General features: G+C 39.6%; 1 protein-coding gene across 8 annotated transcripts in view; it reads right to left on the bottom strand.

Annotated features, from left to right (window-relative positions):
* Positions 1-13583, bottom strand: part of clasp2 (cytoplasmic linker associated protein 2) — a 376943-nt gene that overhangs the window by 135417 nt on the left and 227943 nt on the right. For all 8 annotated transcript variants that reach the window (XM_059984319.1, XM_059984334.1, XM_059984325.1 and 5 more), the window contains one exon: positions 4768-4872. In XM_059984319.1, coding sequence (XP_059840302.1) covers positions 4768-4872 — 105 coding nt within the window. The remainder of the gene's footprint in view (positions 1-4767; positions 4873-13583) is intronic.

Raw genomic sequence — 13583 nt, 5'->3', positions numbered from 1 at the left:
ATTGGTAATCATTTTCCAATGTTCCTTAGATTCAGGATCAGTTCCTGAAGATTGGAGAGTGGCTAATGTTGTCCCACTTTTCAAGAAGGGAGGGAAGGAGAAAACGGAGAACTATCGCCCTGTTAGCCTAACGTCAGTCGTGGGGAAGATGCTCGAGTCCATTATTAAGGACGAAATAGTGGCACATCTAGATGGCAGAAATAGGATTAGGCCGAGCCAGCATGGATTTACCAAGGGCAAATCATGCTTGACTAATCTGTTGGAGTTTTTTGAGGGTGTAACAAGGATGTTAGACGAGGGTAAGCCAGTAGATGTTGTGTACCTAGATTTTCAGAAGGCATTCGATAAGGTGCCACATAGGAGATTGGTGAGTAAAATCATAGCTCATGGCATTGGGGGCAGGGTTTCAACATGGATAGAAAACTGGTTGGCAGATAGAAAGCAAAGGGTAGCAGTGAATGGGTGTTTCTCAGACTGGCTGGAGGTAACTAGTGGGGTACCACAGGGCTCTGTATTGGGACCACAGCTCCTTACGATTTATGTCAATGATTTAGATGAGGGCATTGAAAACTATATCAGCAAGTTTGCTGACGATACTAAACTGGGTGACAGTGTGACATGTGAAGAGGACGTTAGGAGAATACAGGGAGACTTGGATAGGCTGAGTGAGTGGGCAGATACTTGGCAGATGTCATTCAATGTGAATAAATGTGAAGTTATCCACTTTGGAAGCTGGAACAAGAGGGCAGAGTATTGTCTGAACGGTGTCGAGTTAGGTAAGGGAGAAATGCAAAGAGACCTAGGAGTCCTAGTTCACCAGTCAATGAAGGTGAATGAGCAAGTTCAACAGGCAGTGAAGAGGGCAAATGGAATGTTGGCCTTTGTTACAAGGGGAATTGAATACAAGAGCAAGGATGTTCTTTTGCATTTGTACAGGGCCCCGGTGAGACCACACCTGGAATATTGTGTACAGTTTTGGTCTCCAGGTTTAAGGAAGGACATTGTGGCAATTGAGGAAGTGCAGCGTAGATTCACTAGGTTGATTCCTGGGATGGCAGGGCTGTCTTACGCAGAGAGATTGGAGAGATTGGGCTTGTACACGCTGGAATTGAGGAGATTGAGAGGGGATCTAATTGAAACGTTTAAGATAATTAAAGGATTTGATAGGATTGAGGCAGGAAATATGTTCCAGATGTTGGGAGAGTCCAGTATCAGAGGGCATGGATTGAGAATAAGAGGTCAGTTATTTAAAACAGAGTTGAGGAAGAGCTTCTTCTCCCAGAGAGTTGTGGAGGTGTGGAATGCACTGCCTCGGAAGACGGTGGAGGCCAATTCTCTGGATGCTTTCAAGAAGGAGCTGGATAGATATCTGATGGATAGGGGAATCAAGAGATATGGGGACAAGGCAGGGACTGGGTATTGATAGTGAATGATCAGCCATGATCTCAGAATGGCGGTGCAGACTCGAGGGGCCGAATGGTCTACTTCTGCACCTATTGTCTATTGAATGATTGCATTTCTTACATTAATGGCTAGAAGATCTATTTTGTTGAATTGGAAAGAAATTAATCCTCCTACCGTATTTCATTGGTTTTCTCAAACTATGTTATGTCTAAATTTAGAAAAAATTAGAAGTGTTGTATTTGATACTTCTATTAAATTTGAAAAGATATGGAGACCGTTTATTCGATATTTTCATATGATGTAATATGACCCTGTTCCAAGACTATTTGTTTTTCCAGTTTCGATTTTATATATGTTGAGAGGATCGGAGTTGACAACACTAATGATTTTATATTTTTGTTAGATATTATAAACAGCCCTTTTTTTTCATTTTTTCTTTTTCTCTTTTTTTGTTTTTTCCTTATTAGTTATTAGATTAGTTTTTTTTGCATAATTTTTTTTTCTTTTTCTTTTTTCTGTTTTTTAAAAATATATATTATGATATACCTAGGTTTGCCTTGTTTATTTGTTATTTGTATCGTCCATGATTTGGGAATACTCATTTATACTGTAACTATTGCTTATGTATTCTTTCATGTTCAGTTGAAATGTGTATGTTTGTAATCCCATTACCTATGTATCAATTTTATTTTGTTGATATTAATAATAATAATAAAAAGATTGAAAAAGAAAGAAAGAGAAATTGATGTTCATGCCATAAAGTTGGAGGCTACCCAAACGGAATACAAGGTGCTGTTCCTCCAACCTATATGTGGCCTCATCATGACAGTGGAAGAGGCCATGGATGGGCATATTGGAATGGGAATGGAAGTGGAATTAAAATAGGTGGCCATTGGGGAAACCCGCTTGTTCTAGTGGATGGAGTGTGGATGCTCAGCAAAGCGGTCTTCCAATCTACGTTGGGTCTCACTGGTATATAGGAGGCCACACCGGGAGCACCAAACTCAGTAAATGACCCCAGTAGACTCACAGGTGAAGCACTGCCTCACCTGGAAGGACTGTTTAGGGCCCTGGATGGTAGTGAGGGAAGAGGTGTAGGGGCAGGTTTAGCACTTGTTCCGCTTACAAGGATGTGCCAGGAGGGAGATCAATAGGGAGGCACAAATGGATAAGGGAGTCGTGTAGGGAATGATCCCTATGAAAAGCAGAAATTGGGGGAAGGGAAAGATGTGTTTGGTGGTGGGATCCCGTTCGAGGTGGCAGAAGTTTCGAAGGAGTATGAAGAATATGTGCTGGTCATGGAGGCTGGTAGATAGTTGGTGAGGACAAGAGGAACCCTACCCCTGGTAGGGTGGTGGGAGGATGGGGTAAGAGCAGATGTGTGTGAATAATCTAATGCATAATATTTATTAAAATTCTATTTTGGTATTTTTACTTGCGCCATTAAATCCTGCACTTTCTATTAAAATTGCCTTCATTGTGCTCTCCATTAAATATTTAACACGTTAGTGAAAAATATTGCTTTTTAATTTCTGAGTTTGCTCTTTTGGTATTTTCCAAGTGATTGGCTGCAGACCAGCTTGTTGACATTACTGAAAATCATAGTTACAGATGCTAGAAATCTGAAAAAACTAATAGAAGGCACTGAAAATTCTCAGCAAGTCAGGTCGATCTGAGGAAAGAGACACAGCTGACAGCTCAGGTTGAAAACCTTTTATAGATCTTTCTTCAATTTGGACAAAGGGTCTTTGAAGTGTTAATTTTGTTGTTGATTCCAGCATTTTCTATTTTTATTGTTATCACCCCTGTTGTCAGACTCAAGGGACCCCAAAGATGCCTACAGACACTGGGAGTGGGAAGGCCAAAATAACAAAGATCAAAGATCTTTGAACAGATTTCTTTGGGGTCAACAGCAAACATCATCACTGTGGTGCTGAAAAGAAAACCATATACTTCAGATTATGAGACAAAGAAAATTAATTGGAGAACATTAAAACCTGACAACTGTTACAATTTTTATCTATACTGTATAACTCTATGAGTCATAGAAAAGTACAGCACAGAAATGGGCCCTTCTGCCCATCTAGTCAGTTCCAAACTATTTAAACTGCTTACTCCCATCACCCTGCACCATACCATCCAAGTATACCTATCCAAACTTTGCCTAAACATTGAAATTGAGCTTGCCTGGACCACTTGTACTGGTAGCTGGTTCCACATTCTCACGGCCCTCTGAGTGAAGAACTTTCTCCTTATGTTCCCCTTAAACTTTTCAACTTTCACCCTTAACCCATGACGTCTAGTTGTAATCCCACCCAGCCTCAGTGAAAAAAACCTGCTTGCATTTACCCCATCTATACTCTCATAATTTTGAATACCACTATCAAATCACCTCTCAACCTTCTACTTTCTATGGAATAAAGTCCTAACCTATTCAATCCTTCTTTATGCCTATAAACTTCACAGATTGAAGCATTAACTTCAGAGTTAACTGTGAAGCATTTGATGGGTTTCAAAAATATGATCTATTTAGATAATAAATTATTTTAAACCTATTATAGCAACTTTGGGGCAGCACCAAAGGATAGCGTTTAGTGTTAATGCTATTGCAGCGCTGGTGACCCGGGCTCAACTCTGTCGCAGTCTATAAGGAGTTTGTACAATTTCCCTGTAAATGCATGGGTTTCTTTTGGGTGCTGCAGTTTCCTCCCACGTTTCAAAGACATACGGGTTAGTAGGATAATTGGCCACATGGATGTAATTGGGCAGCACAGGCTTGTTGGCCAAAAGGGCCTGTTACTGTACTCTTCATCAACGGACACTTTACCTTTTTGCTGTGCTTTGAAATGACAATGAAATGTAAAACAAATATTACTAATGAGGACTAATGAGGATGAAATGTTCAAAGGATAAAAAATGGGGTTTCTTCCTCTTACGGTGAATTCCTGGGTAAAAGGAACCAAATGCTGCTTTCCTGTACTGAGATTATGAACATTTATAATAACTTCTAACATTTAAGAGCAAGAGATTCATCACTTTTGCTGCTTCTGGCTGTCTACTACTTAAAAGAAGGAATTTGACAAATTTATTTGAAACACTCAACTGAACTAAAAATCACCAAACATGCAAAAAAACAAACAAAAATATTAACAGCAAGATACCTTTGTTATCTTCAGATGATGTTAAACCTGAGGCACAGAATAGTTGTTCAAAACTTAGTGGATCATTCAGCATTTTAACATGCCAACTACAGTACTAATGCATCCTTGCTGCATATAAATGAAATAATATATTTACTATATCCCCAGCTTTTAAAACTAATTGTGTCCCACCACACTGAATGACAACAAACCAAACACATACGTTGAGACTGAGACACCACTTTTGTGCGACTTCGCCCTCTGCTATCAGCAGAATCGCCACCACCAGAGGTGGTTCCCAGGAGTAGCTGTCTGTTTCGAATTCGACCTATAACGAAAATAAATATGTTAGTAAAGCAAAAGACATTAGCAAATACTCATCATCTGCTCAAAGCACAGTTTAGAGCTTGCAAAAAAAATCCAATAAAAAGGAATGCTAAAGATAAAAATAATATTATTGAACAAAAATGATTTAATTCAACACTTTACAAATACCAATGTAGTTCACACATCTCACTTCAAATTCCAAATTCTCTAATTTCTATAGCCACAGGATTATTCATTCTTTTGGGATTCTAATCAGAACTCAAAATATTAATAATAAAGCTAATTTTAATATTCAGTGAAAGATGCATATAAGGAACTAATAAAATTGTTTTCTTTCTTTCAACCTACATAATTGGGGGGGGGGATTGGAATGGGAGTAGCAAGTCAATATATATTACTTGACAGAAACGCATAATGCAAAATGAATCAAATAATGAAGGCAATGGGGATTAGATCTTAACAAAAAAACCATAAAGACATATTTCACAGAGCATGAAAACAGACCCTTCAGCAACCATCAAATAGTTTAAATTGATTTCATTTTATTCTCCCAACATTCCTGTCAACAACCCAAGAACCTGCCACTCACCTGTACGTGATAGTGAAAATTAAGCTACCAACCTGTGTTTAGGATGTGTGAAGAAACCAGAGCAGCCAGCAAAAGTCTGGGTGAAGTCCAGTCACAAGGGGAGAAAGTGCAAACTCACACACCCAGCACCAGAGGTCAGGTCTGAATCCAGATTACTAGAGGCAGTTCTATTCGCTGTGCTGCCTACAGTGACAGTGCGGGAGAGTTCATTTGAAGAGCAAATCTAACACGTGACGAAGTTTGAAAGGCTGAGGAGGATAGTGAAAGTACAAGGGTGGCACAGTGACACTGATAATGGAGCCACAGGGACACAGTTCCAGCAAACCATCTTCAAATCTGATCTTTGAATCTACCTGTGCAAAATGTGCACCTTCTCTCTATGACCTTGTGAATATCCTACAGTTATCACAGAGTTATACAGCATGGAAACAGGCTCAGTTTCAGACTCCCTTACAATGGGAAGAAGACCGACTATTTACTTCATCTATGTCCCTCATGATGTTATATGTCCCTCATGATGTTATATACCACTATAACTGATACCTCAACCTCATCTGAGTCTCTCCTTATAACTCAAGCCCTCTAGTCCTGGTTGTGTTCTCGTGAACCTTTGCTGCGCCCTGTCTAGGTTCATCATGCACTGACCAGAGTGTTATTCCTATTGTACAGGATGTGAACTTTGTTGTAATAAATCTGATACTGAACACAGTTCAGATAGTGAAGAAGGCAAATGGCAAGCTTGCCTTTATCAGTAGGGGCAGTGAGTACAAGAATTGACACGATTTACCAATGTTCAACACATCGTGAGAACCATTTTCAGGGATGTAGGTACTTTTACCCCAGGGCCTTCTGTTCTCACTGGGCTCCGGCATTCACTATGTATATCCTGCTTTGGTTTAACTTCTGAAAATGCATCACTTCCTACTTGTACGAGTTAAATTCCATCTGTCATTCTTTTGATCACTTTCTAAGATGATCTCAATTTCATTGTAACCTTAAACAATCTTCTTCACTGCTCAGCACAATGCCAATGATGGTGGCATCCACAATCATGCCACCTACAGTACATTCTCATTAAAATAATTTCTATAGATGACAAATAATAGTGGACCCAGCACTGAGCCCTATAGTTCACCACTTGGTCCCAAACCTCCAATCTGAAAAATCCTACTTCCAAACTAATTTTGCACCCAAATGGCTAGCAAACACTGGATCGCATGAGATCTAACTGCTCAGACCAGCCTGCCATGCAGGATCTTGTTGAAAGCCATGCATGCTACAAACTCCATGTAGACAATGTCCACAGACCTGGCTTTGTCAATTGTCTTGGTCTCCTTTTCAAAAGACTCAATCAAATTTCTGGTTCAACAGTTCAATGGTTCAATTTAATATCAGAGTGTATACAGTACACAACATGAAGTTCTTACTTTTCACAGACATCCAAACAGAAGAAAGCCCCAAAGTCTTCTCACGTAAGGAGCTCTGGTTTCCTCTCACATATGAAAGATGTGTATATTTCTTGGTAAATCAGCCATTGTAAATGACTCCACTGTATTTGTGAGTGGTAGAATTGGAAAGGTGTGAAAATAAAATGGGATTAGTGTAAATGAGTCTCTGATTTTTGGAATAGGCCCTGTCACCCAAAGGGCCAATTTTCACATCCTACAAGGTAGGGTTTGAGGTAATAACTGGCAAATTCAGTAAAACTCTAATAATCCACTATCCATCCATTCAAAAATCCATTCAGTACCAGAACAACAGTGAGATATTTACATTTTACATTCACCCAGGAACTGGTTCCCATGCTCTTTCCCCCCCCCCTCCCCCACACCAGTGTCTCTGGCTCCTACACTCCTGCCAAACACTCTAGTTCTACTGTTCATGTTCCAGTTCCTACTCTCACTCAGTACTCTGCTCCATTCTAGATCCTGTGCTCCCTTTCACTCAATGGGACCTCTTTCCTGAACTGTCTGAACACTCACTGGGTTCTTGTGTTCCCTGACCACTCGTAAGTTCCTTTGATCTTGCTGGAGTCCTAGTTCCCATGCTCCAAGGCCTTAGTTGATGCACTTGTTTTAACTTAACTGCTTCTGATGGCTACTCTCCCTTCAAACTTACCCGTACGTTTCCAATGCTCCCTTTTAAACTTACTGGGTTCACTGAAATGTTATTGTGTAACATCTTCTAAAACTGTGAATTAGACATGCTTTGGAGTACCATTCAGTAGTCTGGAAAATGTGCCCGACTAGCACCACTAAAACCCTAAACTCGTAGATTAATGAAGCTTTACTGCATAATTGAACTTAGTAAGATTATGGAGAATTCCAACTTAAGTTTTCGCACTTCATGCTTGCCTATAGCAATGGTACGGCACAACACATAATGATGATGATAGTGATGGTAAATATGGAATTTATGGAAAAGATAACCTAAAGGATTAAAGTGAAATTCATTGAAGGGAATAGAATGGTGAGCTGGCATACCTTTACATCTAAATTTCTTGCAGGTTAGAAGCAAATGCAAGTCATACTTGAACTGAAGAATTCTTTGAAATGAGAAAATAATTTCATGTTGGAAGCGGCAATACAGCAAAAGAAAAGGAGTAAAAGAAAAAATAACAGTGTTATTCTGAACAGAACGACATAGTAAAGAAATCTGGAGTACTGATGAAAATGAATCTGATGTGCTGGTGAGAACATATGCATTGTATGCACCCTACTGATAAGGTACACGACCGAGAAGATTCAAGAGAAAGCAACCTCATAGATATCCTGACAGAGCCCAAAAACCATGGTGAAAAGACAAACAGAACAAGCAGGCACAATAGGAAGGTGAAACAGATATGTCCTGCATCACAAAACTCTTCTGAAATTAGAATACTTTGTAATCCATGAGTGTGATCAGGAAGCTATTGAGTAATTAAAATGAACTTTGGATTGATCCACATATAAAATACAGTAACACAATATAGAATTAGTCTATCCTGAGATTAACATTTGCACAGTGAAATTGTCTTTAAACCTCCCAAGTTCAGAGAGGTGGATGAGCTGTTGCACAAATTGTTGAGTAGGGAACAAAACTGCACCTTTCAATGTGAGATTATTGTGGCATAGATAACATAAATAAAAGACTAGTTGACTTCTCATCCCTGCTTCCCACTCAATAAGACTGCTGGCTGATCTTTTAGCAAGACATCATTTTCCTGCATGAACCCTGTAAGCTTTCATTCCATCGACTGAATGAAGAAATTTCTTCTCATTTCTTTCATGAATGAAGAACTCCCTAATTCAACATGGACAGCATTAACTCTGCATCTTCATATCTCAATGAAAACCTCTCTCATTTTCCAAACTCCAGAGAGTTTACTTAATCACATCTTGCGCAAAAAAACATAACATCCAAGGAATCAAGCTGATGAACATTTCATACACACTTAATCTTCAGGACCACTAAGAATTGACTAAGAAATCTCTACTGCCATATTCTACTCCTATTCTAATAAAGGCCAACATATTGTTTGTTCCAATTGCTTGCTATACCCTGCAAGTTTAACTTCTAGTGAGTCATATACAAAGATACCATGTTCCATTGAACACCCATACCTTTCAATCTCTCAACAGTTAAAGATATCTAGTTTTTCTATCGAAGTGAATGAGCTCACATTTATCCACATAAAAACTAAAATAGCCTGCTGCCTTTTTGCTTCCTCAGCATATTGATCTAGAAATCTATCATTGCCTAGAAATGAGTAAGGAGCTGCTACACACTTCAATTCTTCCTCCAGTCTCCGAAACATAAGGTTACACTTTGTTGAATTCTCACTTATAACTGATTACAGTTATGGTTGCAACTTATATTTACAATAGTTAATGCTATACTGGAGCCATCTATTGTCCACAAAGGGAACAATGATGAATCTTATTTGTTGTATGATAATTCAACAGCTTCATGATCACTATTTCAAGTTTTAGAAATTACAATTCAAAGTCTCAGTGCTTACCAGATTCACAGGTTGTTCCTAAATGGGAGAGAAGTTCAAACTGACAACATCTATGATTTTTACAACAACGTAATTACGACTTTTGTCAGTAAAGTTACTTGGTGAATTGATGAATATAAATACTTATATAAGGAAAATGCTGATTAAATAAGGGATGTCATAAGTATTAGAAGCTTGCTAGGGAAAATGCATGTACTTAATTTTGAATTGTATATACAAGACAAATGCTCTCTTCTACATTGTTGGCAACATCACTTAATGGGTTATATGAGAAGACAGGTGGATAATTTCCTTACCATCTGCTTTGTCAGATGCATCATCTTTGTAACAGAGCAGGCAAAGAACAGGATAAGAGTTACTGTGTTAGATTTCATGCACAATAAATTATCAGTACATCTTAAATATTATTTCATAGCAGAGCCTCTTTTGATACTATGGATACTGATGAACAAAATATTTAACAAATGAAGAATATGAAAGATTTCAACAAAGGTTTGTGGCATATTGAAAAATGTTCATATGATTAAATAAAGCTCAAGACATGATAAATTACTTCATTCACTAGAATCAAACGTTTGACTAACTACTGGTGGGAACTGGTAGGTAGGTGGTAGGTGCCAATAGTGGTAAGAGTACACCACAGATCTCCTTTAGATTTTCCCCCCTTTCACATTTAAGCTTATGCCCTCTACGTACCCTAATGTGCTATTATTTTAAATCTTCATAAATCTTAATAAGGTCATTCGTCAGCTTTGTACACCCCAGTGAGAAAAAAATCCAGCTGATCTGACCTCTCTGTACAAGGAATGCCTTCCATTTCCAGCAACACCCTGGTGAATCTCTTCTGCACCTTATAGAATCAATAGTGAGCAAACCCAATAGCAGTTATGGGGTATGGAACATTAGCTGTACCATTAATACCACTCTTTCAATTCATTGTTTATACATTTCATCATATAAATATAGGGCAAGAACAAATTCTGAAGGGGGACTTAAAGCTTTGCCTGCCATACCCTACCATTCATAAGAATGACAAGAAATAATACCACAAGCTAACTACTGTCTACTTTAGGCAAACACTTATATATTCATATACTAATTTGTTTCACAAAACTGATAACAATACTATCTTTAAAATTTTAATTATTTTCAATACTTTTAACTCCATCCTTTCCCAATAATTTACATTGAGGGAAGTGATTCTTAACCTCCTTGGTAAAAGTTTCAGGAATTTAAAAAAAAGTTCACTGTTACATGAAGGCAAAGTCAAAGCATAATGTGACATGTAATTTCCTATTTGTTGTACCAAAGGTGTTCTATGCAGTTTCTACACAGAAAGTTAAAATGGTAAAAATTGCAGTAAGGGTAACTTTGACTGCTCTCAAAGCTGTGGCACTGTAGTGTAGCAGTTAGCATCACAATATTCCAATTGGGGTTCAATTCCCGTTGCTCTCTGTCGGGAGCTTGTATATTTTCCCTGTGACCACATGGATTTCCTCCAGATGTTGCAGTTTCCTCCCACATTCCAAAAATATATGGATTGGGGTTAGTGTGCTGTTACAAGATGTGTGGCAAAATTTGTGGGATACCCAGCACAGTCCTCATTGATTCAACAAGATACTAACTACACATTTTACTATATGTTTTGATGTACATGCTGTAACTTATATTACCTTTTCCACCTAGAGGCCAACATGAGCAGAAGCAGGTTGCTTTTTGATCAGCACTTCTATATAGGGGAACAATGTAGGAGATGGGATGTTATGTTGAAGTTATACAAGACACTGGTGAGGCAAATTTGGAGTATTATGTACAGTGTTGGTCACCTACCTAGAGGAAAGATGTAAATAAGGTTCAAAGAGAACAGAACATTTACAAGGATGTTGCCAGGTTTGGAGGACCTGAGTTATATGTTAAAACTGAATAGGTTAGGACTTTATTACTTGAACCAGAAGATCGAGAGGAGATCTGATGGAGGTATACAAAATTATGAAGGGTTCAAATAGGGTAAGTGCAAGTTGGCTTTTTCCCACTGAGATTGGGTGGTCCTACAACCAGAGGTTATGTGTTAAGGTTAAAAGGTGAAAAGTTTAAGGGGAACAAGAGGGGAAACTTCTTCACTCAGAGAGTTGTGAGAAGGTGGAATGAGCTGCCAGCACAAATGGTGCCCACAAGCTTGATTTCAATATTTAAGAAAAGTTTGGATAGGTACATGGATGGTTCAGATCGATAAGAGTTTATATGGTTTGGGCTGTAGGTGGTGGACTAAATGGTGTATTTCTGGACACCAGACCAAATCAGTTCCCCTCCACCACCATTTTCCTCCATCTGGTGGAACATCCTTGCTCTCAATAATTTCTCCTTTGGTTCCTCCCACTTCCATCACACAAAAAGTGTAGTCATGGGTACTCACATGGGTCCCAGTTGTGCCTGCCTTTTTGTAAGCTACGTGAAACAATCGATGTTCCAAACCTACACTGGAGTCTCTTTCCAACTCTTTCTATGCTACACCGATGACTCATTGGTGCTGCTTCCTGCACCCATGCGAAGCTCGTCGACTTAATCAATTTTGACTCCAACTTGCACCCTGCCCTCAAATTTATCCCGTCCATTTCCGACACTTCCTTCCCCTTTTTCGATCTCTCTGTCTATCTCTGGAGACAGCTATCTACTGACGTCTTTTATAAACCCACTGACTCTCACAGCTACCTGGAGTATACCTCTTTTCACATAGTTACTTGTAAAAATGCCATCCCCTTTTCTCAATTCATCTGTCTCCACTGCACCTGCTCTCAGGATGAAGCTTTTCATTCCAGAATGAAGGAGATGTCCTCCCTTTTCAAAGAAAGGGGCCTCCCTTCCTCCACCATCACCTCTGCCCTCAACCACATCTCTTCCATTTCATGCATGTCTGCCCTCACCCCATCCTCTCACCACCCCATCAGCCTCTGCATCCAGCATATAATTCACCATAAATTTCCGCCACTCCAGTGGGATCCCACCACCAAGCACATCTTTTCTCCCCACCCCCCCACTTTCTGCCTATGTGACTCCCTTGTCCATTTGCTCCCTCCCCACTGATCTCCCTCCTGGCACTTCTCCTTGTAAGTGGAACAAGTACTACACCTGCCCTAACACCTCCTCCCTCACTACCATTCAGGGCCCCAAACAGTCCTTCTAGCTGAGTCAACACTTCACCTGTGAGTCTATTGGGATCATCTAATGTATCCGATATTCCCAGTGTAGCCTCCTGTATATTGGTGAGACCCCAAGTAGATTGGTAGACCGCTTCGCTCTGTCTGCCAGGATAAGCAGGATCTTCCAGTGGCCACCCATTTTAATTTCACTTTCCATTCCCACTCTGAGATCTCTCTCTATAGCCTCCTCCACTGTTGAGTAGAGGCCATACTCAGGTTGGAGGAGCAACACCTTATATTCTGCCTGAGTAGCTTCTAACCTGATGGCGTGAACATTGATTTCTCAAAATTCCAGTAATGACCCCCCCCATTCACCATTCCCTCTCTCACCATATCTCCTTACCTGCCTATCGCCTCCCTGTTGTGCTCCTCCCCATTTTCTTTCTTCCATGGCATCTTGTCCTATCAGATTCTCCCTTCTACAGCCCTGTATCTCTTTCACCAATCAACATCCCAGCTCTTTACTTCACCTCTCCCTGTTTCATCTATCACCTTGCGTTTCTTCCTCCCCTCCTCCTACCTTCTAACTCTGACTCATCTTTTTTTCCCCAGTCCTTTCAAAGGTCTTGGCCCAAAACGTCAACTACACTCTTTGCCATAGCAGTTGCCTGACCTGCTAAGATCCACCAGCATTTTGTGTGTATTGCTTAAATAGGCTGAAGGGCTTGTTTCTGTGCTGTACTTTTCTATGACTCTAAAATATAAAAGAAAAGTAAAGCTGCTTTTGAAAATACGTGCATACTACTACATTCTTGTCTGGCAGAATTTATAAACTGCAGAATACAAATGATGAACTGAGATGGCAGTTTTTTTTTGAGGTAAGAAGTGTTTCCTAACAGGATGGAGAACTGAATAGGTAGACAACTGAAAGCTTTGCAGACTGAATGGAGGTGCACTGCAAAGAAGTCATCCAATCTGCATTTAGT

Source organism: Hypanus sabinus, chromosome 1 (genome assembly GCF_030144855.1).
Source record: "Hypanus sabinus isolate sHypSab1 chromosome 1, sHypSab1.hap1, whole genome shotgun sequence".
Classification (NCBI taxonomy): Eukaryota; Metazoa; Chordata; class Chondrichthyes; order Myliobatiformes; family Dasyatidae; genus Hypanus; species Hypanus sabinus.
The sequence above is the reverse complement of the archived record's forward strand: the minus strand, read 5'-3'. Positions and strand labels throughout refer to the sequence as shown.